The following is a 25,503-nucleotide window of genomic DNA, read 5'->3' on the forward strand; positions in this document are numbered from 1 at the left end:
CACTGGACATGGAGTGTGTGTGTGTGTGTGTGTGTGTGAGAGCTGGAAGCAGGCAGCAGATGGCACTGTGTCCCTGTGAATGTCTGTTAGCAGCTTAACTCTGTGGTTCATGTGTCTCTGTGAGAACTGGAGGTGATGAGGGGTTGGTGTTTGCATCTATTGTTCAGAACAGCTACAGCTGTCTGACCTTTGGCCTAATTAAAGGATTATTCTAAAGCAGGGATTCAGGTAACAGGTTCATAAAGAGTTTGTGTGTAAGTTGTTAAAAAGCTAAAATACTGTCACACAGAGAAAAGCAGAAAATCCTCACATTGGAGAAGGAAAGAAAAAGAAAATGTTTTTGTTGCTTTTTATGAGTAAATCTGAGCTGACGGACTCACATAAACCCCCCCGCCCCCCACCCCCCCGGAGCCTGGACCGTCAGGGCCACCACAGCCCATGTGAATGTGGGTCCCCGGGGCCCCAGTGTGAAGCACCAGCGTTTGCAGAGTCGTGCTGGTGAACACCACACGTCAGCGAGTCTGAAGTCTCTGGAGAAACAGGGAAAAGGCTCATTAGCATCAGCCACAGATTCAGAGGATTGCAGTGAATTAGTGGAGCAGTAATGAGCTCGGTTTATTCGAGTTAAAACTAAAAAGCTTCAAAGAGATGGAAGAGCTCCTCTGCTGGATCATCAGCATCTGAGGCGACATCAAAGCCTGGACAGATAATGACTCTGTATCAAACATCACAGCTTTTACAAAGCTTCGTCCCCAAACTGATGAGTTTTATTTTATATTCAAGTTCTCTGCAAACAAAGTTTCTGCTCGTCGAGGACTGTTAAGCAGAGTAAAGTTTGTTTTTACTGTCACTGAGAACATTATATAAGAATTACCTCGGAGTTTGTTCTCAAGTTTGACCAAATCACACGTCTTCATGCTGGTTCCCGCTGCTAACTGAAGTCATACTTCATGGTGTCTCGTCTGCTGAGCCTGGATCAGCAGCTTTACGTCTGCTGCTGAGTCCCACTGAAGCTGCTGTCAGGCTGAGGGATGTTTTCGACGCTGTGCTAAGCCTCTGCTGGCTGGACGGACGTCTCCCTTCTAAATTCAAGGGATTCAGAAACATAAATCCTCTTCTCCTCCATGTTGGGCGCAGGAAGAGCTGTCCGGTCAGTGTGTGAAGGCTTTACTCTAAACGTCTGTTTAAATGAGTCACAGGTTGCTTTCTGTAAAACAGAATTACTAACTCAGTGTCACCCCACACAGCAACACGGAGGGGCCACGCAGGCAGACACCACCAGGCGAGGGCCCCTGGACACAGACATAAAAGAGCCACGAGATTTGTTGTTTTCAGTTTGTGGTCATTCAATGAACTTTCCAACAAGAAATGTCAATGACCTTATGTAGTTATTTTGTGTCTTTGTGGTTGTTTTGTGTCTCTATAGCTGTTTTGCAGCTTTTTGTGTTGGTTTTGTTTGTGTAGCCTCTTGCAACACAAGATTGTACAACAAAGTAAAAGTTGTTATCCCATTACTCACAAAAAACAGACTTTATATAAATGAATGAATAAATAATCGAGTGTCATGGTGGAGGATGAGTTCAGTGGTGTCCCGGCCTGAGGAAAGACTCTGGTCCAGGCTCTGCAGTAATGCATGTGACCAAGGTGTGTGAATGAGGTTTTCACATCAGCAGCAGAGACTGAAAGCTGGAGGACAGGGCCAGGTCTCATCAGTTAGCAGCAGCTAATTAGCTGTTCGTCTGTACAGATGTGATATGAGGAAATTTCCTGCTTTGTGTCATTGTCCGTGGAGGAAGTTATTTGGTTTGGAGCCAGATCACTGTTTCCTTCAGAGGATTAGAGAGGAAGTGAGAAGATGGACGGATGATGATGAAAACTGCAGATGTATTCTCTGGGATTTTGGAGATTATGTGGCTGAAAAAGTCTCTGCTCAGCTCTGCCTCATTTTGTTCCAGATAGTTTCAATATCAGAGTAATTCACACCAGCTCGTGTTAAAAAAAGACAACGAAAGAAAACCTGAGTCACATCCAGGTACCAAGCTGGGCTGACTGACCACCAAGAGACAAAGCTACAAAGAGACAAAACCACCAAGAGACAAAGCTACAAAGAGACAAAACCACCAAGAGACAAAACCACAAAGAGACAAAACCTCCAAGAGACAAAGCTACAAAGAGACAAAACCACCAAGAGACAAAGCAAACACAAAGAGACTTTAGTGTTAGGACTCTAGACTCAAGTTGGACCAATCACATCGTGTTTTCAGCACACAGGAGAACTTGGGACGATACGTGTCCACTTACGGTTCATCAGTCATCAGACTACTGAATAATCATGATGAAACACAATGTCACACAAATGAATATTAACACTCAACATGGCTGCTTGTTCAAGTGACTCCTTATGAGTAATTGAAGTTGTTGGCTTCACATGGAGTGAACAGAAGTGAGTCAGAGCCCGACAGAGGATCAAACACCAGAAGAAGAAGAAATGATCAAAAGATGCAGAGCAGCAGATTCTCTGCAGTGAATACCAACAGCTTTCATCCTCACACTCACTGCCAGCCAGCAGTATTTTTGGTGCCTGGGACGCAGGGGATGTGGGGTGTTTGGGGTTTTTTATCTGGACATTTCTTAATGCTGATTCCATAAAGACACAATCACAGACCAATTTGTGCCCTGGAGCCAGGCGGAGCAAGGCGATGGGCTTTAAACCTTTTACCTCACTTCTGTCTGCAGGTTTATTTATAGTGGAGCGCCTCAAACAGTCGAACTCGCCCCTGGGAGCTGACATAACACACTGCTTTAATACTCAAACCATTTCCCTTGTTTATGCTCTACTCTGTGTGCCCAGCGTTAACTTAACATCAGCACAATGCCCTCATTCTCGCACTAATGCCTCGCTGACAGCACAAGGATTTGGATGCTGCAGCTCTGACTCTGCAGGCCGGATGTTTACTACAACAATCTGCTCGGTGTGTGGTTGTAAATAAAAAGTCTGGGATCATCATGAAGTTTTAAAAAAAACAACAAAAAAAACACCCGATACAAACAAAAGTTAATTTTCACCAAGTACCCAGTTTCCATGAAGGAGTGACACAGAAGGACCACAAGGAAACACAAAACAACCATAAAGAGACAAAACAAACAGAGAGCTGCAGCTTTAGTCGGCGACTGTTTAAACTTTTTATCACAGAGGCAAAACTTCTGTCTCCAGCTTCTCTGGTGCATCTCAACTTTCACTCCTTATTTTCAGGTTTTTTAACGATAGAAATCAGGATGACTCCATGTTTTTAGCCTTAAAAACATAGTTTAAGATAAAATAACTTGTCTCATCTTAAAAGGTCTTGGTCCTACCATCTGTCTTGTTCTGCTGTGGAGCGTCCTGAACCCAAACCGTCACAGGCTCGATCCCCTGTATTAAGATAATGAATATGATGTTGTCAGGTCTCAGCAGTGCGATGTGTCCTCCTGTGACTTGAACAACAAACCTCCTTACAGCCAGTTTGTTTACCATCAGAGGGACAGAGGATTTGAAGATGCAGCTCCTCTCTGTGTCAGAAGGGTTTACGTTGTGTTTATTTGAAGGGCTGGGGACATTAATACTTTCATCCCTGCAAACTAATATGGAGTATAAATAGAAGCACTGCAGGGGAGGAAATATATTGAAGTGTGTTATTTCCCCTCCACTTCGTTAAAGTTAAATATGAGAGGGAAATTGGAAAATGCTCCACAGCCGTGGCTTTTTACACAGATTCCTTCTGACAATTTGTCTCCGAAATATTCTGGTCGTTTTCAGGCAGGAGGAACATTTATCAGAGTAAATCCCTTCGTCCATCAGAAATCTGTGTGTGTCAGGAAGGAACAGGAAGATACAGACTCTGTTCTTCAACATGATTGTAACTTGTACTTTAACTACATTTCTACCTGTATTATTTTAAATGTTGTCCAATGAAGCCCCAGTAGACTGGTGGGTGGGAAATCCTTTGTTTAAGTGTTAAATTCCTGCACACTGTCATCATTGAGTTTCCAGAAAATACTTGAAAAGTTTAGCGTGACCAAAATGCAGCACTTTATTTTGAAATGATAAGTAATTTACAGGGAGCTGGACACAGATCTACTTTAAACCATGAATTATGACAAACATGATGTTTTTTTGGAGAATTAATACATAATTCTTCGCACAATGATGAACTGTGTAACATTTCAAGGGAGTGTCCACCTGTGCTGTTTACGACTTACCTGTACATTCCTTTGTTACATACCTGTGCCTAACTGTGCACAGGTTTTAGGCAGAACACGTTAAGTGAGGATGTTTTCTCAACTGAATCCCATGAATAGTTTTTATCTCAGTGACCGTCATCCAAACAGAAGTAAAGAGAAATAACCTAAAGTAGACCAGAGTTTGCTGTGGCCCTCTCGTCTATAAACCAGGACCAGGAGCTTCAGGGCCTCGGTACCTGTGGAGGGAGTGTGGAAGCACCGGGCTCTTCCTGGGGCCGTAAACTGAGCAAGCTGAGTAACCAGTGAGAAAGGTTTTGGTCAGGAACAACCCGACGATTTCAGTGTTTGATTTCTAATAAATGTTTACAGTATTTTTAATAAACGCAAAAAAATTAAAAAGCATATATTACTGAGTATTATTGAGCATAGACTGAGGGACAAAAAGGTCATTTGATCCATTAAAATGAACAAGACAGTAAAGCGAAGAGGACTGAGTACTTCAGTGTCATTGTAAACGCAGTATTTCTACACAGTGTTTGTACTTTTACTGAAGTAAAACATTTCAGCTCATGTCGCAGCTGAATTAAGTTTTTTATTCCATAGATTTATTTTTATTTAGTGGCGGTTTGAGTCCTCGGGTCCTTCCGGCTGAGGTCATCAGGAGATGGTGACGTCACTCGGAGGCTGGAGGGGGCGGGGCCGTTCGGCCAAACACCCCGCGCGCCGCCGGGCAGCTCGTGAGAGCAGCACCTGAGCGCAGGTGAGAACAGCTCGCGGAACTTTTTCTCCTCCGGTCGGTTCTGAACATGTGGGCGCGAGCTGTGCTGCTCGCGGCGCTGCTGTCCGCGCTCTGCCCCGCGAGCCGGACGGAAGCCGAGCGGGAGGCGCGGGACGTCCCGGAGCCCCGGTACAGCTCCAACAGACTGGTGGGTCCGAGCGGCTCCGGCACCGTTCTTACTTCTCACCGTTACTGAGGCTTATTGTTCAGTTTCAGTTCTTAGTGATTGTTTATTTAGTTATTATCTGTTCGAATTCTGTCTCGGACGTTAATAATTGTACTAATAAGAGTGATAAGAAACTAAGATTATTATTACTGACGCATTAACGTGTACGCAGGTTATTGTTGTTGATGCTGTCAGATGGTTTCATTTACTGTGTAAGAATCTTTTGTATTTTAAATGTTTGTTATAGGTTTTTACATCTTTAATATGCAAAGTAACTGGAATATTAATTAATAAATATTTCCCTCTAAATTGTGGTTCAGTTATAAAGCAGCAAAAAATTAAAATATAAAATCAGCAGAAACAGCTTCAACAAACTGAACATTAGATCCTTCATGAGGGAGGATTTATCCCAGAGTGGAGGTGGTTGTATTGTCTGTATTTGATGCAGTGATGATGTTGGGGACACACGTCTGACTAATGTCATGTTTGGGATGATGGAAGAATTTGTGAATTCTGATAACAAATATTTACTGAAACTGAGAAATGATGAAAAAATGAACAGAGTCTGGTTGATACTGTGCAGCTCTGCCTGCTGGAAACACTGAGTGAAAATGAAAATTATTTTGTTTATTGGTTTAAATTGATCCAAACTCAAAACCCTCTGATGTAAACCTGTCGGAGCCTCCACCTGTCAGCTTTATGCCTGACGTGTTGTGTTGTCTTCTCCAGCTCGGTGCGCTGCATGAAGTCCTGGAGAAACTGCAGACCAAGAGGATTAATCCCTGGGAGAAGAAGTATGGACAGGTCCCCTCTGTGAGTCCCAGTCAGACACTGTGGAGACAGAAATGTGGATTAAAGTCTTTTTATGACACATTAGAAAAATCTGGAGGTTGGTTATGAAATACCATAAAAACACTGGATTCAGACTGTTCCCAGCTGGTAAATGCATCAGGGCTTTGTGTTGAAGACGTTTTCAAACAGCTGATTTTTGTCTCATGATTTGTTCATTTATCTTTTAAATATATATAAAAAGTTGACATAGTTGTCAAAGTATTTCAACAGCCCTGAGTTGTGTCACATTCATGAGCTGCTGTCGTACTCTAACACGTTCTACAGAGCTGGTACTGTGTGGACACACTGCACTTACTACAGAACCATGTACTCACCAACATCTGTGTAGTGAAGTCTTGGTGCCCGTCGCCTCCTCCCCGGACATGAGTGCTTCCAGCCTCAGCTTCACAGATGTTCCAGGTGTGTGTCTTGTTGTGTCTGTTGTGTTAAAGTGTGCTCTTGTCGTCCACAGTGTGACCTCGGGGAGCACTGTGCCGTCAGAAAAGGATCTCGAATCGGAAAGATGTGCGACTGCCCCCGAGGAGCTTTCTGTAACTTCTTCCTGCTGAAGTGCTTATGAGCCAATCACATCAAGAGTTTATTTTAAAAAATGTATATTTTCCAAATGTGTATATGAAAATCTACAGTGTAAAGTAGCCTTTAGAGTGGAATAAACCTTAATGTGAAGACAAATCTTTTTGTCCACTTGTGTTGCATTAAAGGTGATTTTCCCTTTGGTCTCACTGCTTTTTGCAGGTTTGTTGTGGTTGAAATGATCAGAAAAAACTGAAACATTTCAGGGTTTGTTTGTTTGCTCTGCTCACATGAGCTTTACTGGTGAAGTGTTTCTGAACGTTTGAGCCCAGGTTTAGATTTTCTGTTCCACGGTCACATCAGTCTCTGCTGTGATTCCTTGAAAAGTCAGAGTTAGTTTAGAAGTTGATGACGAGCAGGAAACTGGAGTTTTCCATCAGATCTGCACAGTTACAATCAGAGGCTCTTCAGGAGACGTGTCAGCGCTGACCCCTGCAGACAGGAGCAGATGTGCTGCTGTAGCGCCATCTACAGGACTAAAGCTGAAGATAAACCTGAAGAGACCTCGGTCCATCATGAAACTACTGAACCATAGAAAATGTATAAAACACCTCAAACAGAATAAAGGGATAAGAAATGAATGAACCCAGACATTAACGTTAGAAGAATAAAGGGATTGGGTTCACATCTTTACACTGAGACCCTTCACTTAAAGTAGTTCTCTAAATGATAACACCTTCGTGTCTCCAGAGTGAAGGTGTTTGCTGTTGGTTTCAACAAGTCAAAAATAAACCTGAAACCATTCAACTTGAACAGTTTCTGTGGCTCAAGAAGCAGCTGAAGCTCGATGGTGAAACCTTAAAGTCAGAAACAACAAACCCTGTGGACCTGACATCTTCATCTATTTGAGAAAATGAGTGAATAAAACCCCCGAACAACTAACAGCACAGTTTGTGCTTTGGAGCCAGTGACTGAACCGTTCAGTTTTCTCCACATTTATTTGGCACATTTCCCCGTCTTTCTCTAAATCTACATTTCTGCAAAATAAAACAACAGATAATTTAACAGCAGTGGAGCTCTGAGGGAAAAAACATCGGAAATTGAAACGTCCACAAATCACCAGTCCTGCACAGCAGAGTGTTTTTGTCCCAACGGGTTTTATTAGGAAGATACTTTACAGACGTCTACACTCCTCGGGGCTGCTTGAAGTTCATGCCGACGGTGGGCTGGGTCACCTGCAGGTTGGACAGACTGCCGAAGTCCTGGAGAACAGGGGGAGAAACAGGTCTGAGAACTGGTCTGGACCAAGAGAACTAAGAGGACAGTGCAGATTTCAGAGATAATGGCTGTCTGAGAGCGCCAGGGTCTGACAGGAACTGATCATCCTTCAAACACGGGAAAGGCCTGCAGCTTCATCTTCCTGTACTATCAATGACCTGGCGACAGGGACGCCATGATCACTTTCGATACAGGGCGGAGGAACAAGTTCACCTCCAGAGCAACGCAGTGCTGGACCTGCACAGACTCTACAGTTAAACCTGAGACTCCTGTGGCTGCTGGGGCTCAGTGTGGAGCAGGAGTCACAGTGAACAGAACGAGCCGGTCCTCAAAGTTTAGTCAAGAAAACTCTTCAGTGATGACGTGAGTATTAAAACAATGAGTCTCTGCAGAGTTTTTAACTTGAATCCTGTTCATAACCAAGTTTCACTCTGATTGTCACTGATTAAGTTGTGAGTATTTCATATTACAAAAACAGTTTAAGTCAAAACTACAGTAAACAGGTTTAATTCTTGGTGAAAACATTAAGACTGATGGGACACAGGGGCCGAGGCAGCAGCTGGACACCACCGAAGACGTCATGTCTTTATAATAAACAGCCTCAGCTGCAGAAGGCACCTGTGCTCCCAATAATAAGAACTCATTTCACTGATGAAGCTGCCTGAAGTTTCTCAAAGTGTTTGACCCTTTAAATGTCGTCTCTCAGACCATTAGTGAGCAGCGTCTTAAAGAAGCTCATTACTCTGATGTGTTTCAGTCCATCAGCTCGTTAGCTTCACGACTTTTAGACGGTGTTGGACACAGGGCCTGAGGTGCTGACGCAGTAACATCACTAACGATAACCAGCTCTGCCTTCACCTCAGCTGCTCCCTGCTTTCTACTCTTCAAACAGTTTCATTTGTTTGCTGCTGATCCTTCAGTTTATCTGTTAATTAAAAAGCAGCCACAGTGGAAAAGTGCAAAGCTATTTCCAAACATCAGCAATAATCAATAATCATAATACTTCTGTAGTTTAGAACAAGGTTAATAAAGTTGAGAATTATGTCAAACTGCAAAAATAATTGTCATTTAAGAGCAAAAACATTTGTCAGGTTACAGGTTTTCTTTAAGGTGGACCCTGTGACTGGAGCATAATCTGGACCTGGTCTGGGTCCTGGTTCCTCAGAACAGAGGAGGCCTGTAGTTCATGTAGTTCTCACACACAGTCCGGTTCCAGAGACACTTACCAGCAGCTTCAGCATCTCCTTGGTGTCGGGATCAACTTCAATCAGCTCCTGGTCCAGAGCAGACACCTGCACAGGTGAGAGCACAGAGGAGTCAGACATCAAGCCGCTCACTTCCTGATTCCAGTCAAACAACGAGCCTCATCTTCTCAATCCTGATGTTTTTACAGCTGTTTGTTAGAGCTGACTTTTAAAAAAATCTTATACTTATTTCATGTATTCAACTAAAGCTTCATTTCTTTACATTTGTTAAATGAACCTGTTGAACTGTTTAAATGCCTATTATCCTTCTGCTCAGGTGCCACTGCTGCAAGAACACTTATTCTCAGTGCATTTGACTTTGTGTTCCTCACTGTGCTGATGTTTCACACCAAGAGCTCAAACAAACACACACACACACACACACACACACACACACACACACCAGAAGGTTTGTCTGAGAGCGCCAGGGTTCAAAAGGAACAGATCATCCTTCAAACACGGGAAAGGCTCACAGGTTGATGTTCCTGTACTATCAATGACCTGGCGACAGGGACACCATGATCACTTTCGATACAGGAGGAAATAAAATGGCCCAGTTGGCCTGAATCAGGGGGTATGTTGACTCCACATCCTCATGACGTCAGGCAGCCATGGTTCCACTGACTCAACGACCATCTGTCAGTAAACCCTTCTTATTCTGCCTCAAAGCTAAATGTCAGCACAGGTGAGACACAGGTGAGATACAACCCGACTCCTCAGCTATGCTCAGCTTAGTCTGTTTAGAGACTAGAAATGACAAAGCAGCTCTCAGATCAGCTGACATACAGGAGACGTGCATCGTATCGTCTGCTGTGACATGTAACCTCTGCACCTGTCTTCATCTTGCAGCACGGTTCCTGGCACTTCCTGGTCCCAACGTCACTGTGAGCCTCAAACATCAAACACCTCTGCTCACTGTCACCGAAGAACCGTCTTCACTGCCGGACTGTTGTAATGTGCTTTCATTAAGTGTTTCATTTAGTGCTCGTAATGTGGGACACTGCCAGCTTCACCAGTTTGTCTTTGTGATCATGTGGAGCAGTGTGTTGTGTGCACGTTGTGTTACAACAGAAAAACAACCAGCATCTGTCTGACACAGTAGTGATATGTCCTGATGAAAGCTCCAGGTCTGAGTTTGAAGAGACAGGAGTCAGTCTGTTAAAACCAGTGTGGCGATGCCTTCACTGACCTCTGGTACGTAGTTGTCCCTCCTCTCTCTCTCCTCCTCCTGCAGTTTGATGGAGATTCCTCTGACTGGACCCCTCTGGATCCTCTTCATCAGATGTGTTACATACCTGCAGGCGAAGCAGTCAGCACACACACAGCTGTTACAACCACAGACACACAAATCATCACACTCCACAGGGTTGGAAACCAGTTTAACACACTGTCTGAGGGGAGGTTTAATGAACTAACATCAGCTGATTCTCGACTATGAACACATGATTTTAACTTCCTCCTTTGACTGATGTGCAGAAATCAACGATTGTCCAAATAAGGAAAGAAAAAGAAAACTCAAATGAATTTGATTAAATAGAATTTTTGCTTTTGCACAATATATGAAATGTCTACACAGTGAAAACTTGTTTTTATAATTTGCACAAAAATAAAACAGATGGTAGCTGCTACATTCACTGTGCTGAGTCTCTAACTGTCGTGCTGCAGTTTCTGGTCATGCTGTGACTCCAGGTTGGTTCTGCTTCTGGTTAAATTGTGAGTTAAATGTTTGCATCTGTGTGTGACTCAGACTGAAAAACGACTGCACACTGATCTGCTGGTCATGAGGTCACAAGGCGCCGTAGTCGACTGAACAGTGTGAAGGTTAGTATCAACCTGTCTGATGAAGACAAGCTATCTGTGCTGAAAGTGACAATTCGAGCAGAGGACGGTGCCGTTTAGCTGAAGCAGCTCTGCAGGTGCTGAAAGTCTCCCAACTGTGAAACATTCACACATGAAGCTAGAAAACAAATATGTTTCAAATATGTCTTAGTCTTGTGGGTTAATACAAGAAAAAATCATTGTGAATCGGCCCCAACCTTTGGGAAAATAGAGACTTTATTTTTCAGCCTCACCACTGAGCCCCTTTGGAAAGTCCTGGGTTTAAAATCGAGGGAAAACGTCCGAGATTTAGGAGGAAAATCTAAATTCTGGTTTCTTTCTCTGGTAAAAGGACTTAAGCAGAAATACAGCCTGACGTTAAAGCTCACCACTGATTAAAGATTCCAAACACTACTGAAAATAAACCACAAAATTCACAAGCTATCATCATCTGTGCTGTGTGTCATTACGTGAGGTCATATTTCAGTTCGACTCTTTAAAACGCCGCCAACATGATGTTACTGTCAGTTCACCAGTTTCCCAGTGCAAACATGTCGATGTCTGAGAGCGCCAGGGTCTGACAGGAACTGATCATCCTTCAAACACGGGAAAGGCTCGCAGGTTCATCTTCCTGTACTATCAATGACCTGGCGACAGGGACGCCATGATCACTTTCGATACAGGAGAGGAAAATAAACGAAATAAAAATGGACTCACCCAGCGATCTTGTTGCGGAGCTTCTTGCTGGGGATGATGGCGATCTCCTCACACACCCTCTTGTTGGTGTGGAAGTCGTTTCCCAGCCGGGTGTAGTATTTCTCGATGATGACCCTGGCGGCCTTCTTCACCGTCTTGGTCCTGACGCGTCCCTGCAGACAGAATCACACACACATTAAATTTAAGTGAAACTCTCACGTTTACAACTTGGAGGCTTCAGTGTCGTCAGTCGTATGATTGGCCGTGTGAGGGTTAAAGTACAACGCACTGATGCTACAACGCTGACTCAATGATCAGTTTATCATGTGTTAAACCTGCTTAAATATTACATGAGGCTGTGGCTATCAGTTTAAATTATTGACTTATCTGGTGACTATTTTCTGGACTAACTGATTGGTCTATAAAACATCAAACATAACAGGAAATGCCTAAAGTGACTTCTACGTTTTAACCTCCTACAGTTGAAACGACAAAGAAGCATCTTCACACTTTAGAGAAGCTGGAAACTACAAACGTGTTTATGCTCAGAAAAAGACTAAACACTCAAACGATTTTCAATGACAGCTTCAGATTAATTTCCTGTCTTTTAAACGATCAGTCGATTTATCGTCACATCTTAAATACTAAACTCTGGTCATATTTTTGTCATTATGAGGCTCTTAGCTCAGTCTGAAGTGTAGAGTGTCGTCAGTGGCCCATCGTGGTTGAGCTGGATCTCCTGTCAGGTCTGATGTTTAACTTCAGCCTCACTGATCAAAGGTACGGTTCATTTTGACCACAGGGCTCCAGTCCTGCGGGTACCTTCACTCTGAGGATGCGGGACAGTGAAAGGACCCTTCCCGGTCACCGTTCTGCTGTCTGTCATTCAGCCGAGCACCGGTGGAGGTCTGACGGTAACTACACCGTCTGCACGCAGCCTCCCGGAGCTGCACCAGCGACGGAGAGGCTAACCCCCGGAGAGGCTAACCCCCGGAGAGGCTAACCCCCGGAGAGGCTAACTCCCGGAGAGGCTAACCCCCGGAGAGGCTAACTCCCGGTTTAGCCTCCACAGCTAACCGATTGAATTTAACCATTTTACCGCGCCGTGTACACACACAAAGCGCAGCAGTGTTGTTCTACAGCTCCCGTTAAATAAAACCGGTAAAGCGCGAAGGGAAACCGCGGTTCATTCAGCCAGAAGACGGCTCCTCTCCGCTCCCCCGTTAGCATCGACCCACCGCGACAAAAGCGCAAATAAAACGCTCCGTTTGGATCATCTAACATAAATACAGCATGGATCCGGTAACACACACAGTCCGGTCTCTGTGGAGGACGTTACCGGGGAACATGCACCGGTAAAACGCAAGGATTAGGTTCGATAGTTCAGGTAGACATGAAACATTAACCCACCATGTTGGATCGGCCTGGTAGAAGAGGACAAGCTGACTTCCGGTGGAAGTTTAAATCCGCAGACGGAAGTTTGTTCCTGACGCACTCCGCCGATGACGCGACCCCTGCCGGAAGGAGGCCGCAACTACAACAACAACTCCCGCTCAGGACAGCTGGCAGACATGTTTTTATTCAGATCGAATATCTCTGCTCCTCATAAGCTGCTTCTTCTGTCTCATGAACACAAAAAGTTTTTCAAAATAAAACCCAAGTGTCTCACATCAGAGATGAAAGTGTTTATTGCTCAGATCAATTATTTCAGAAGCACATTCTGAGTGATTCTCGTCTTTATACAGCAAATATCTCGGAGGGTTCAGTACATTCCTGTCAGATTCATGACCTCAGATCAACCACAGAGAGACCGGCTGGGTTCTCTCAGTTTCCTGCTTCTGCCTGGATTTTGACATGAAAACAGTTCATTCTTAATACAAAATGACAAAAGCATAATTTTCACCTGAAGGTTTATGGTCACACACGCAGACAGACACACACACACACACACACACACACACACACACACACACACACACACATTATTTTATTACATTCATTTGACTTTTATCATGTAAAACCATAAGATCCACTATGGTAGTTTTCAGCAGCCCAGCCGTCTACATTAACTCTAGTGGTGGTTTTTATATTTACTATCAACTGGATTTCACACTAGACTTTAAACTAGTTTTCTATTAAAGGAACAGTCCAACATTTTGGGAACTATATGTGATTGCAGTCTTGGGCTGTATATGCAGTATGTTCTGTACTTTACATACAAAAGCAGTAATTTCAGTTTAAAGTGTAGAGGAACCTGTATCTGTACTGTCTGTTACATTCTTTGTGTTTCTTGCAGTGGTTCCCTCTCACTGTTGAACAGTCTCCATCACTCTGTGCTTCAAAGGAATAGTTTGACATTTTGGTAACTGGTCTTCGTCTCCTTCTTGCAGAGTCAGATGTTCACTCTCACGTCTGTGCACAACCCTGTCTCCTAGAAGTTACACTTTTGAACAGACTGAACATTTTCCTGACCTGAGTCTCATAAATCTTCGGATAAAGTGCAGACAAGTTACAATAACTTTGCTTAAACTACATGCACAATACACATCGCCACCTACCACACTGTTAGAATTAGATGTAAATTAAACCTAGTTAACAGTATATTTTATTTATACTTATCATAAAACTAATCATTACATTAGACTTAGGCAGTTTTCTATTTGAAGCATCGTTCTCAAAATGCAGATACTATCAGGCTGATGTGGTTGTGTTTTCTAAGTGTGTGCATTAATGTAAAGAGAAGAGCTGTTAGCTTTGTGCAGGAAATGTAGCTAAAAGTCTTAAAGGGCAAACACATCGAGGTGTGAAAATGTCGTATTCACTGACTGAGCCTCTCTTTGGTGGCTGGTATGTTAACGTGTAACTAAAGTGCTCTACAGTAGAAACTATGGCCTTCCTTTCCTTTACAACAGACTGATTCATTGTGAAAAAGTGCAAATAAGAAGCTGAGGAGTTGCATATTATCTGTCAGCGTCTAATATCTGATCTCTGAGTTCGCTGTGGAGTCAGTGGATGTTTGATGAGTCGTCACGGTAACGGCAGAGGCACCAGCACGTCCACGTAGCTGACGGGGAAGAGTCCTGATCGGCCGCCCAGCGAGCCCTCGTACCAGTTGGCGTCGACCTGACAGGTGAGTACGATGATGTCGCCCTCGCTGAAGCCCAGCTCGCCCTCGTGGTTCGGGTGGAAGGAGTACATCGCCCGGCAACAGGGCTGATCCAGGACCAGCTTACTGTCCGCTGGGCGAGAGACACAGAGACAGAGTGAGAGAGGGAGACCATTATGTTTAATGTCTATTATCATCTGTTTACTGTTAAAAATGTGTTGCATGTGCATCAGTTTAAGGCTGCAACAATTAATCGATGAACAGTAAATGAATCAGTAACTACTCTGAAAATCAAATCATAGTTTTATATTTTATATATATGTGTGTGTATGAAGATATATAAATATATCTGTGGACATGGAGGTGTTGGGTTTCCTCACCGTAAGAGGAGACGGGGCTGCCAGGCCTGGATGGTAACACTGTGACCTGCTCTCCTGCCACTGACAGATGCATAAAAACACCAGTTAAAAATTCACAGCGTCACAGATACAGTATGAGTCCAGACTGAGACTCATGACAGTGAAAGAAACAGAACAACCTGAGGAAGCTGCAGATGTGATTGACGGCTGGTGGTAAAACCCGATGCTGCCGTTGTGCTCACTTCTGACTCGGATCTTTTTGGACCTGAACCGTCGCCCTGGTTTGTTACTGGCAGCCGTCAGCCTGTTGTCAACAGTTTACGACACATGTACGACAAAGGTTTAAAAAAAATACACCCACACAGGCGCCTCTACTTATTCTGGCCGATTAGACTTCTGCTCAGGCTGGAGGTGGAAGTAGCCAATCAGAGGCCCTGCTCAGACCTGGTGATAACATCCGTCTCAGGTGTAATCGGTGTCGATCCTATGCTCACCCACCTAGCCTGCAGGTTGCCATGGAGACCCAGCAGGATGCGGTGGGCGTTGCGGTGGAAGTCGAGCAGTGCTGTGACCATGGCTGCCAGATGACTGAGCCGATCCACCTGCAGGAGGAGACGTCATTACAGAGCCGTCAGTGTGGGTCTGTCCATCAGCTGTGACTCATAATGAAGTGATGTGTAGGAGACGTAATCATCTCACTTCATTCATTCATCACTGCAAATTAATTACACCATCATCTTTACTCCTCTATGTCTGTACATGTATCCACAGATGTAGCCAGCTGTGGGCGTCGGCCTGCTGGACAAGAAGAGATTTTCTGCAGATGGAAATTTACCAACACTTCTTTACTCCAATCAGACGTGTTTCTGCACAGTTGGCTCAGATGACTGATCGGCTGATGTCGGGGTTAAACTCACATCGTTCTGCAGCAGGATGAACATGCTCCTCTCTGCCAGCTCTTTGGAGCTCGTGAACTTGTCCCAGGCCTGTCGGACCTCCTCCACCGGGACTTTCCCTTTTCGTCTCTTCTTGTAGTCGAAGTCCAGCCGACGCCCATTCATCTTCTTCAGCTGAAACTGAGGAAGCGACCAGAAATCAAGCAAAAAACACAAACACAGCTGCTGAATATGTTGGAACAAACATTCTTCATTCAGCCTCTGATCTGAACTGTTTTGATGCCTGTGATGATTAACTTTGAATCATCACTGAATTTTAGAGTCTCAGCTCATTTAAGTCACAAACATCTGTTTTATTTTTTTTTTACCAAGAAGCCAACAGCATCAGGTCAGAAGGTGAAGATGTGCAACCTCTCACCCTGATCTCCTTCAGCTCCGTGTTGTTAAGGTCCTGCAGGGGGTCGATGAAGGTGCGTTTGACATGGACATCCAGAGTGTCCCTGGCCTGGGCGACCTGCTGCAGAGCATCACCCACACCAGTCAGAGCTCCACCTGAACAGAATCAACAAAACAAGCAGGAGAAGAGTGTCTCAGCTCTGAGTTACTACAAACTGAACCATGTAATTCCACTGCAAACAAAATGACCTTAAGCTTGAAAAGCTTGTTTCAGACAGACGTCAGAGCCGTGTCCTTAAGCTCCCTGGATGACTGATCACAGATCAGTTGTGTTGTTGTGTTGAAACAGGGATCGTACCAAATTCAGAAGCAGCTCCCAGCTCCTGGCCGTACTGCAACATACAATCTCCCAGCATGCTCTCTGTCTGCGGGTAACCTGTTGACCTCCCCTGCCCTCGAATCCTGGACATGGTGTTGAGCATGCTCAGTTTGGCTCTGTATGCTGTGAAAACACAAAGATTTCTACCTCAGCGTGAAGCACAGCAGCAGGATCAGAACAGAACTTGTGGTTTTTAGTTTTATATAGTTTCATTAAAAAACTGCACTGAACAGTTTATTATTGGTTTATTGTTGTCTGACTTTCACTGTAGGTGAACATTAACGTTACTGCCTTCTCTCTGCTGTTATTATCATGCTATTATTACCTTGTTATCATTTCATATCATTTCTTAGAACAGTGAATATTAATGGATTTAAAGGTAAAAGTTTTATGATTATAAAGCAGGTCTAGGTTCTATATTAATACTGTGAAAGTATCAAAGCCTCAGTCCACAGAGAAATGCACACAGCCTGTATTCAGAACCTGAGCCTTAAAACCAGCCGTCAGGACTTCTGGAACTTTGTGATGTCACAACAAAGCAGACAGAAGGGCTCAGATCCTCTCCTCTGATTGGCTGACTGACCTGTTGTTACTAGAGCTCCAGAGAGAAGCCTGAGAGAGGAGATGTAAAACTACACTGAGATGGTTTTTGGTTCTTAAAACCACAGATATATCTTCTGATGGAGATCAACACTTCAGATAAAACACAGGAGAAGATAAAATCTGGAGCTTTAAACTTTTATCACTGTGTCAAACATCAAGGGTTCGATTCTGGTCCCATGTGCAGTGACAGCAGCTGTGGGCTGTGTTGTGGTTGTACCTGGGTTTGGCTGGAGGAACTCTGTGGTTTTGGACAGGAGCTCCAGCAGCAGAGTGTGGATCACTGCAACACTCTAACACACACACACACACACACACGCGCACACACACACACACACACACACGCACACACACACGCACACACACAGAAGACATCAGTTGGCCCAACAGCTCACAACAGATCAGAACCACGTCTGACAGCAGAGTTTTACCTTCTCCATCCTCAGAAAGTCTTCATCCATCTTTGTTCCTTCAGCTCCCATCAGCCTCTCGTTCAGCAGCTGCAGGACGGGATGAGGTGGTGACAGCAGCAGTAGTGGTGTTAATGGCACTGGTACCAGTTATTAGTGATGGATTAGTGCTTTCACTCACTGAACTAAGGTTTCAGGAACTTTTTCTCATTTCATACTTTAGTCTTCTTCATTACATTTTCAAAGGTTTGTTCTTTTTAACCACAGCTGGTAAATGATAATTTGCCTCTGATATAATTTTGAGGTACTTGTTTTTTTATTTTACATCAACTAAACTTAATTTCAGAGAAAATATTTAACTTTCTGCATAAGTTTTTTTATTAATATATAGCTACTCATTACTTTTCAGATAATGATTTTAAATGCAAAACATACGAACAGTTCATTAAAGTAAGAAGTTATAGTAAGTTAGTCGTACTGGAAGCAGAACACAGCAATAACACAACCTGGCTCATATGGAATATTAAATATTACACATTAAATAACAGGGACGTGCAGATAAAAAAAAAAAGACTTGTCATTTTTCATGACAGTCTTTATGATGTGATGGATCGATATTGAAACTGATGGATCAATAGCCTGATGTGATGCATCGATACTGATGTGTACCAGCAGGCCCTGTGTCGCAGTAAAACCACGGAGGACAAACTGAACACAAACCACTCGGATATTAATCCGGTTTGACCCGGCTCGGCCCGGCCCGGTTGGTCCCGGTTACCTGGCTGGCTTTGTGGAGCTGCTTCTTCATCCCGGAGACGGACATCTTCACCGGCCGGCTGGAGGATCAGCGGAGCGGCCGCCGGCACCGACAGCCTCCATCCCGAGTGAGACGCTCCGTCCCCCGCAGAGTCACGGCACCGAGCCGCCCCCACCCCCGCAGCCTGCTCCGGTAAGTCTTACGTTTTATTATAAATGTCTGATTATGGCGCCGTTTACCACCACTGTTTTACGGTTTAGTGAATTAATTGAGATCAGCCTCTCTGCAGCCAGGTCAGTGCAGAGTCCGCCATCGCGAGATTTAGCTGATGAGACCACAACACCTGTTTACATCTGAATTTTTACATCATTTACATTTATTATTTATACAGCTTCATATATAAAATTCGGTTTATTATTGTAGATGCACTGACTATGACATCCATTATTTCAGATTATACTTGATATGATACCTGCTGCCTTCAGGTGCTGGAAGGACTGTGGGATTAATGATGTTTGAGTGTACATTACTGACTGCACACACAGTGGCAAATGTAACGTGGAGGGAAAAAAGAATCTGGTCCTGCAGATTAATGTGCAGCTGGTTGAGATAATGTTAGTTACATGACCTGTGATTAAAGTTGTCTGTGTTTTCCCCTAAACACACAATATATTTTAGCTTTAACTCTTATTTTAATACACACACATTTTTTTCTTATTATGTTCTAATGAGTCTAATATTGTTCACACTGACACTGTGTTGTGCTCAAACTGTCACAAGGAGCTCAGGAATAATGAACAATGTGCTGCCTTCAGGTGACTGTCGGAAATGTCTCAACCTGGAAACATCTTCAACAGCGGAAGTTTAAGGCAAGAATTATTTGTGTGATTGTTCCTCTTTAACACAACTTCAATAAAGAGATGGAGGATAAACACAACATGTTCCTCCTGTGCAACAGGCAAGGCCAATTTATTAGTGTTGCACATTATCACACACAGAGGTCATTCAATAAGCTTAACAGAAAATATAAAAGCATATTAAGAAAACAGTGTAAAACAGATAATAAAACAAATTATTTCTAATTAAAGTGCAAGATTAACAGATCAAATGAAGGCAGAGGGAACAGGGCAGTTCTCAGCTTCTTGGTAGAAGCAGTTACAGTTTGGGCAGATGTGGTTCCACTGGGAGCTGGTTCCAGCAGCTGAAACACATGTTTAGTTTTAACTCACTAAATGAGCAGATCTTAAAGACCTATTAGGCTCATACACATCAAACATTTCTGAGATATGTTTAGGGCCCTTCAGGACAATAAGTAAAACTTTTAATTCAGTTCTGTATCTGACCTCGGTGCAAAGACCTGAGAACTGGAGCAATGTGCTCTCTGTTCTGAGTTTTCCTGCAGAGTCCAGACTGTATGAACAGTTCAGACTGAGAGTCATCTCCACTTCTTCTGGTTCCTGCCGTAGAGGCGGAGGTGTGGCTGACGGAGCATTTGTTTTGGTCTGAGAACATTTAACATCACACACACACACACACACACGAACACACTTTACAGTAAAACACAGATCCTGTATGACTGTGTGTATGTGCACTGACACTGAATGCAGGTCTACATCTATTACACACTGGATTCAGTGGATTAAAGACATAAGATCTACAGCAGTGAACTGACCTCAGAGTCTCCAGTCTACAGTCTGGACTCTGCAGGAAACCACACAGACCCTTCAGTCCTGGATCCTGCAGGTTGTTGAGACTCAGGTCCAGGTGTCTCAGATGGGAGGGGTTGGACTTCAGAGCTGAGACCAGAGCAGAACAGCTGATCTCTGACAACCTGCAGTTCTTCAATCTGAATAAAGAATAAATCACATAGAGAAAATAACTGATAATTAATCAGATATGTCCTGATCAATGATCTTTGTCTAAAATGAGTAGTGACTTTGTCCTTCTGTTATTGTTCATCATGTCAGTACAACACAAAACTGTTCATACAACAATTTGTGTTAAAGATCAAAACACAGACAAAGTTCTATCAAACACATTAGTCCTGACAGTTCACTGAAACCTTCTGGATAATGTTGTGATAGAAAAACTGACTCTGCACATTTTCTACAGTTCATTTAGAAAACACTGGCCCTCCGACTGAGGCTACGTCCACACTACATTTTCATTTTAAAACGCAATTTTTAAATGAAAACGATCTCCGTCCAGATGAGTGTTTTACCTCCATATCAGAAACAATCTCCATCCAGAGTATCACACCTGAAAACACGTATCACATGACCATTCACAGACACCAGGCATCTGTGAAACAGGAAGCAGATTGTCTCCTACAGTAAATCCTCTGAAGCAGGAACAGCAAAGACAGATGTAGAGTTTAAATCCAGAACTGAGCTGAACAATAGCTGCTGCAAAGACAACAAGGTCAGTATCACTTTCATTCATTCTCCATGTTGTTTCACCACTGGTAGTCCAGGCTGATGAGAGCCAATCAGGAGCCACCATGGGCGTCTGCGTCATCGTTTCCAAAGGTCTCTGTTTGTCTCCGTCCAGACTACAACACAACCCTGGAGTTTTAGACTAACACAAGATTCCAAAAGTCTTGAAAGCTCGGAGCGTGTGGACAGGAGGCGAAAACGTAACAAAACAGATGCGTTTTAAAAGAAAAACGTAGCAGTGTGGACGTAGCCTGAGAGAAACTGTGTGTGAGTTCTGAAGGTTGAACTGAAGCGAACATTATTCATGACAACTGACTGAAATGAGCTGAAACTGAAGAATCTCTCTTACTGAAGAAAAACTGGAAATAAATAACAAGCTCAATTTAAAATGTCATTGATTAATTAATTCAAAATAAAACAATTCAAGTTATGTGTGAAGATGAATTAGTAACAACCAGTGAACTGACCCCAGAGACTCTTCAGAAAACCTTGCTGTAACAGGAAAGCTGAGTCCTGGCAGGTAACCCTCATGCTTTGCCGCTTTGATTTCAAGGAGCAGATCTCCAAGTTCTTGAGGCCTCTGCTGATCTCTATTTAAAAGCTTTGGGAAGTGGTCAATCTATTAAAGATCTATTAAAGATAGAAGCTTCAATTGCCTCCAGAGAGCTATAGCACTTGTCCAGTCTCTGCCAAAGCATGTTCAATCCCACAGATGGATTATGAACATGAACTGCCCTTATCCTCTTGGCATGGTGCACCAAGCAATGAATGAGCAGGTCGTGTTCTCCACTAGGTTTGAGGTTCAGCCCTTTTACAATATTACTGGAGGCAGATTTCCAGGAGACATAACTAGCAGGCTGGTTATTAAACACTTTCAGTCCAGCTGTGACAAGATCTCGACAAGCCAGATACAGCATGATCAGATACACCTGGTGCCTCTGATCATGCTTGATGTGGAAGGCTTGCTGAGTCTGTGCAATGTTGCCCATGGAAGCTGCAAGAGTTTTTCCTCAGGCCATTTTGCAGCAGGAAAGCTGATGTGGCTGCTGTTAGTTACAACTGTCTAGATGACCCTCAATATCTGAAATGTTATAAAATCAAGGTTAATTAACAGAGTTTCTACTAGCATCAGTATTGTCTGGTAACTGGTCCTGCATCACAATGAAATGACCATTTGTGTTTACTAGGACTTTGGCGGGATGGAAGAACATCATCAGGTGCTCTTAACATGAATCTTCCTGTCTCCATGTCCCAACTAAGATTCCTCCCCTGCTTTAATTTGGTTATTGTTGCAGACTGAAGGTCTGTGGCTTCAGTCATGTTCAATTCAGCAGCAGCACCAGGAGCTCTGTGAGACTGTTGCAGTTTGATTCTCATGAAGGTTGTTATCATTGGAAAAAAGAAATTCAGAAACTAAATCACAAACACTATGACTGGTCTCATCTTTCTTGTTTTTGTAGTAATAACAACAAAGAGTCATTTCTCTTCACCAGCTTGTATTGTTTAATCCTCACACAGAAATCATGAAATTGTATGAACCAATGAAAAACTGAAACTTAAAACATTTAAAGTGAATCTATAGAAAAAAACTACAGCAGGCCCAGTCAGTGAACTGACCTCAGAGTCTCCAGTCTACAGTGTGGACTCTCCAGTCCAGCAGTCAGATCCTTCACGCCTGAATCCTGCAGGTCATTTCCACTCAGGTCCAGGTGTCTCAGGTGGGAGGGGTTGGACTTCAGAGCTGAGGCCACAACATCATAGTGAGTCTCTGAGAGTCAACAATGAACAAATCTGTGATCAGAGAAAATACAAAATCTGTTACAATCAAATCAGACAATTTGTAATAAAAATATACTCAATGCACATGATGCAGATCCCTTTAATGTGATGTCACATTAATACTTCCTCAAAGTGTTGTAATCACCAGAGTCAGGATGAAGCCATCTTGTTAAGAAAAACATTTTTACTGTCCACTGTTTTTAAACTGACTCCAGAACATTTCTTCTGGGTTCAACATGAACATTTAAATCTAATCTCTGTTTGCTGCATCGTTTCTTTCACATGATGTCATCAGAGAAACATGACACTGAGCTCTGGTGTGTAGAAGAAGACTGAATCCTCCCATTCTGCTCTGATAGATTCACACCTGTGTTCTTGGCTGAAGCTGAACATTTCCTGATATGACTCTCCTCCACAACAACAAGAGAGAAAACACCTGTGAGTTTCTGTCTCATTCAACACAATCTATGGAAGGACTTTAAAGCTCCACCATGAATCTTAAATAAACAGTATTTTAGAGACAGACAGAGGTCTGGTGAGTTCACTTCACTGACCCATGTTGACTCAGGTGACATCAGGTGAGGACATTTATCAGACTAAACACAGCTCCCACTGCAGACACTAAAGGCTTAATGCAACTGTTTTCTCATGTGCAGTCAGACTCCCCAACACCTGGAAACACTCAGGTGGAAGATCAGTGGAGTCTTGCTCTAACTTGTTCTATCAGGTTTACATGAAACCAGAAAGACCTGAAACAACACAGATGGAACATTAACAACTAAATGTAGCATCTAAAAATTAATCACAAATAAACAACACCTCCAGAAAAACCACAACTGACCTGTAATTTTAAAGATGTAAAACTAAGATTGATCATGTCTGGACTCACTGAGCCTTCCTGCAGTTCCTCACAGCTGGGATCAGTCTCCGTCGTCCCTCCTCTGATGTGTTGTACTTCTTCAGGTCCAACTCATCCAGAACCTCCTCTGACATCTGCAGCATGTAGGCCAGAGCTGAGCAGTGGATCTCAGAGAGTTTCTTCCCTGATCTGTTCTCTGACTTCAGGAGCTCTTGGATCTCCTGAGGAACTGAGTGGTCGTTCATCTCCATCAGACAGTGGAAGATGTTGATGCTTCTGTCAGGAGAGATTTCATCACTGTTCATCTCCCTTAGGTTATTGATGGCTGTCACACCGCGGTGAGGTCATGTTGGGTTTTTGTCCTGTCTCCATGTCTTGTCTTGTCATTTCCTGTTTTATTTTGAAAGAGTAACTCTCCTCTCGTTTCAGGTCACTTGCCCTCCCTCGTGTGTCTTGGTTTGATTGTCTAAGTGTTTCCACCTGTCCTTCGTTACCATGTGTTTAAGAGTCTGTGTCTCCCCTTGTCTTGTGCCAGTGTGTCGTCTATGTCAGTGTCTGTATGCGACCATCCTAGCCATCCACAGTCTTGAAACAAGTCGGTACCCTGTACCTTTTGGTTTATTTTTCTAGTTCCTCATCGAGTGATTTTTTGTTACAGGTCTCTTAGTTTGGTTCCTCCAGTTTTCAGGAGTGATTTTTGTTTGTTCAAGTGTGATTTAGTAATAAAGACCTTTTTTGAGAACACTACCCTGCATCTGTGTCCTGACTCCTAGCCTGGTTGTGACAATGGCTCTCTGGATGGTTTCTGGACGGTTCTTTCTCTGATGCAGCAGACATCAGAGTCTCTGGTTGGACTCCAGAGAGAGGCCATGAAGGAAGCGGACAAACAGGTCCAGGTGACCATTTTTACTTTTGAGGGATTTCTCCATGGCTGCCTTCAAGAAGATGTCCAAGTCTCTGTCATCATCAGAAAATTGCCCATCATCATCATCATGACGATCAGGATCATAATCATGTGGATGATGATGATGGTCATCATCATGATGATGATGACCATCATCATTATCATCATTATGATGATGGTTTTGATGACCATCATCGTGATGATCATGACCATCATCATCATCATCATCATCATGGTTGTGACGACCATGATCATGATGATGCTGATCTTTGTCTTCATCATCTGGGGATGATGACTCACTTTTATCATAGTTCTCATCTTGATTCCACAAGAAGTTCTCCAGGACCTCTGTGTTCCTGTTGGTGTAACAGTGGAACATGTAGACTGCAGCCAGAAACTCCTGAACACTCAGATGAACAAAGCAGTAGACTGTTTTCTGGAAGATCACACTCTCTCTTTTGAAGATCTCAGTACAGAGCCCTGAGTACACCGAGGCCTCTGTGACATCCAGACCACACTGCTCCAGGTCTTCTTGGTAGAACATGATGTTTCCTTTCTCCAGATGTTCAAACGCCAGCCTCCCCAGCTTCAGAAGAACTTCCCTGTCAGCCTCCATCAGCTCCTGTGGACTCGTCTCATGTCCCTCATCATACTTCTTCCTCTTTGTCTGAACCAGCAGGAAGTGTGAGAACAGGTCAGTCAGGGTGGAAGAGAAGGATGGAAGCAACACACCAGCATCCATAAACAACACTGTTGTTTCACTCAGTCATTAAATGTGTCTCCAGCTGTTGATGACCTGTCTCACATCTGCTCTAAAGAAGCACAGTGGCACGAAGGTGAGACGAGAGGATCATGTGGTGTCTGTGACCCCGACACTGCCACAAATCAAGACCAAACAACATCCTGACCAGAACAGGAAGTGACATCACTGCAGGAGCTCAACACACTGAACGCGGTTCACAGGTTTGTATCAGGTCTCTTACTGTCTGACTGAGGGTCCAGGTTCTTTACTGAAGGACAGAGGTTCTTCTTTGGACCGGTGACTCTTCACAGACAG

The 25,503-nt window shown here is 43.6% G+C and overlaps 3 protein-coding genes and 3 non-coding genes across 8 annotated transcripts; 1 reads left to right on the forward strand and 5 right to left on the reverse strand.

Annotated features, from left to right (window-relative positions):
- Window positions 1-4,891: 4,891 nt before the first annotated feature.
- Window positions 4,892-6,689, forward strand: cart2 (cocaine- and amphetamine-regulated transcript 2). Its single transcript, XM_071461118.1, has 3 exons — window positions 4,892-5,147; window positions 5,895-5,978; window positions 6,469-6,689. Exons 1-3 carry the CDS (start codon window positions 5,028-5,030, stop codon window positions 6,574-6,576), a joined length of 312 nt encoding a protein of 103 aa, XP_071317219.1. The 5' UTR covers window positions 4,892-5,027; the 3' UTR covers window positions 6,577-6,689.
- A 979-nt stretch (window positions 6,690-7,668) lies between these two features.
- On the reverse strand, window positions 7,669-13,128 carry LOC139607845 (small ribosomal subunit protein eS17). Its single transcript, XM_071461107.1, has 5 exons — window positions 12,977-13,128; window positions 11,588-11,739; window positions 10,242-10,347; window positions 9,035-9,100; window positions 7,669-7,792 (listed from the first exon to the last, which is right to left on the reverse strand). The coding sequence occupies exons 1-5, from the start codon at window positions 12,977-12,979 to the stop codon at window positions 7,715-7,717; spliced, it is 405 nt and encodes a 134-aa protein (XP_071317208.1). The 5' UTR covers window positions 12,980-13,128; the 3' UTR covers window positions 7,669-7,714.
- LOC139608564 (small nucleolar RNA SNORA71) lies at window positions 7,878-8,004 on the reverse strand. Its single transcript, XR_011685050.1, has one exon. It is a non-coding gene; the product is annotated as a small nucleolar RNA SNORA71 (small nucleolar RNA).
- Window positions 9,465-9,591, reverse strand: LOC139608560 (small nucleolar RNA SNORA71). Its single transcript, XR_011685049.1, has one exon. It is a non-coding gene; the product is annotated as a small nucleolar RNA SNORA71 (small nucleolar RNA).
- On the reverse strand, window positions 11,429-11,555 carry LOC139608627 (small nucleolar RNA SNORA71). The gene has a single exon (XR_011685064.1). It is a non-coding gene; the product is annotated as a small nucleolar RNA SNORA71 (small nucleolar RNA).
- Window positions 13,129-13,231: 103 nt separating the features above from the next.
- On the reverse strand, window positions 13,232-18,630 carry sh3gl3b (SH3-domain GRB2-like 3b). 3 transcript variants are annotated; one of them, XM_071460978.1, is made up of 10 exons: window positions 18,491-18,630; window positions 17,734-17,802; window positions 17,523-17,595; window positions 16,682-16,825; window positions 16,346-16,479; window positions 15,949-16,107; window positions 15,530-15,633; window positions 15,211-15,335; window positions 15,053-15,112; window positions 13,232-14,805 (listed from the first exon to the last, which is right to left on the reverse strand). In XM_071460978.1, the coding sequence occupies exons 1-10, from the start codon at window positions 18,533-18,535 to the stop codon at window positions 14,594-14,596; spliced, it is 1,125 nt and encodes a 374-aa protein (XP_071317079.1). In that variant the 5' UTR covers window positions 18,536-18,630; the 3' UTR covers window positions 13,232-14,593. The 3 variants fall into 3 exon arrangements, with proteins under 3 accessions (XP_071317079.1, XP_071317070.1, XP_071317087.1); XM_071460969.1 differs by having other exon boundaries at window positions 15,476-15,633; XM_071460986.1 differs by lacking the exons at window positions 17,523-17,595; window positions 17,734-17,802; window positions 18,491-18,630 and adding an exon at window positions 17,028-17,482 and having other exon boundaries at window positions 15,476-15,633.
- Between the last annotated feature and the right edge of the window lie 6,873 nt (window positions 18,631-25,503).

Source organism: Trachinotus anak, unplaced genomic scaffold (assembly GCF_046630095.1).
Source record: "Trachinotus anak isolate AG129_WGS33_773 ecotype Australia unplaced genomic scaffold, CSIRO_AGI_Tana_v1 ptg000002l, whole genome shotgun sequence".
Taxonomy (NCBI): domain Eukaryota; kingdom Metazoa; phylum Chordata; class Actinopteri; order Carangiformes; family Carangidae; genus Trachinotus; species Trachinotus anak.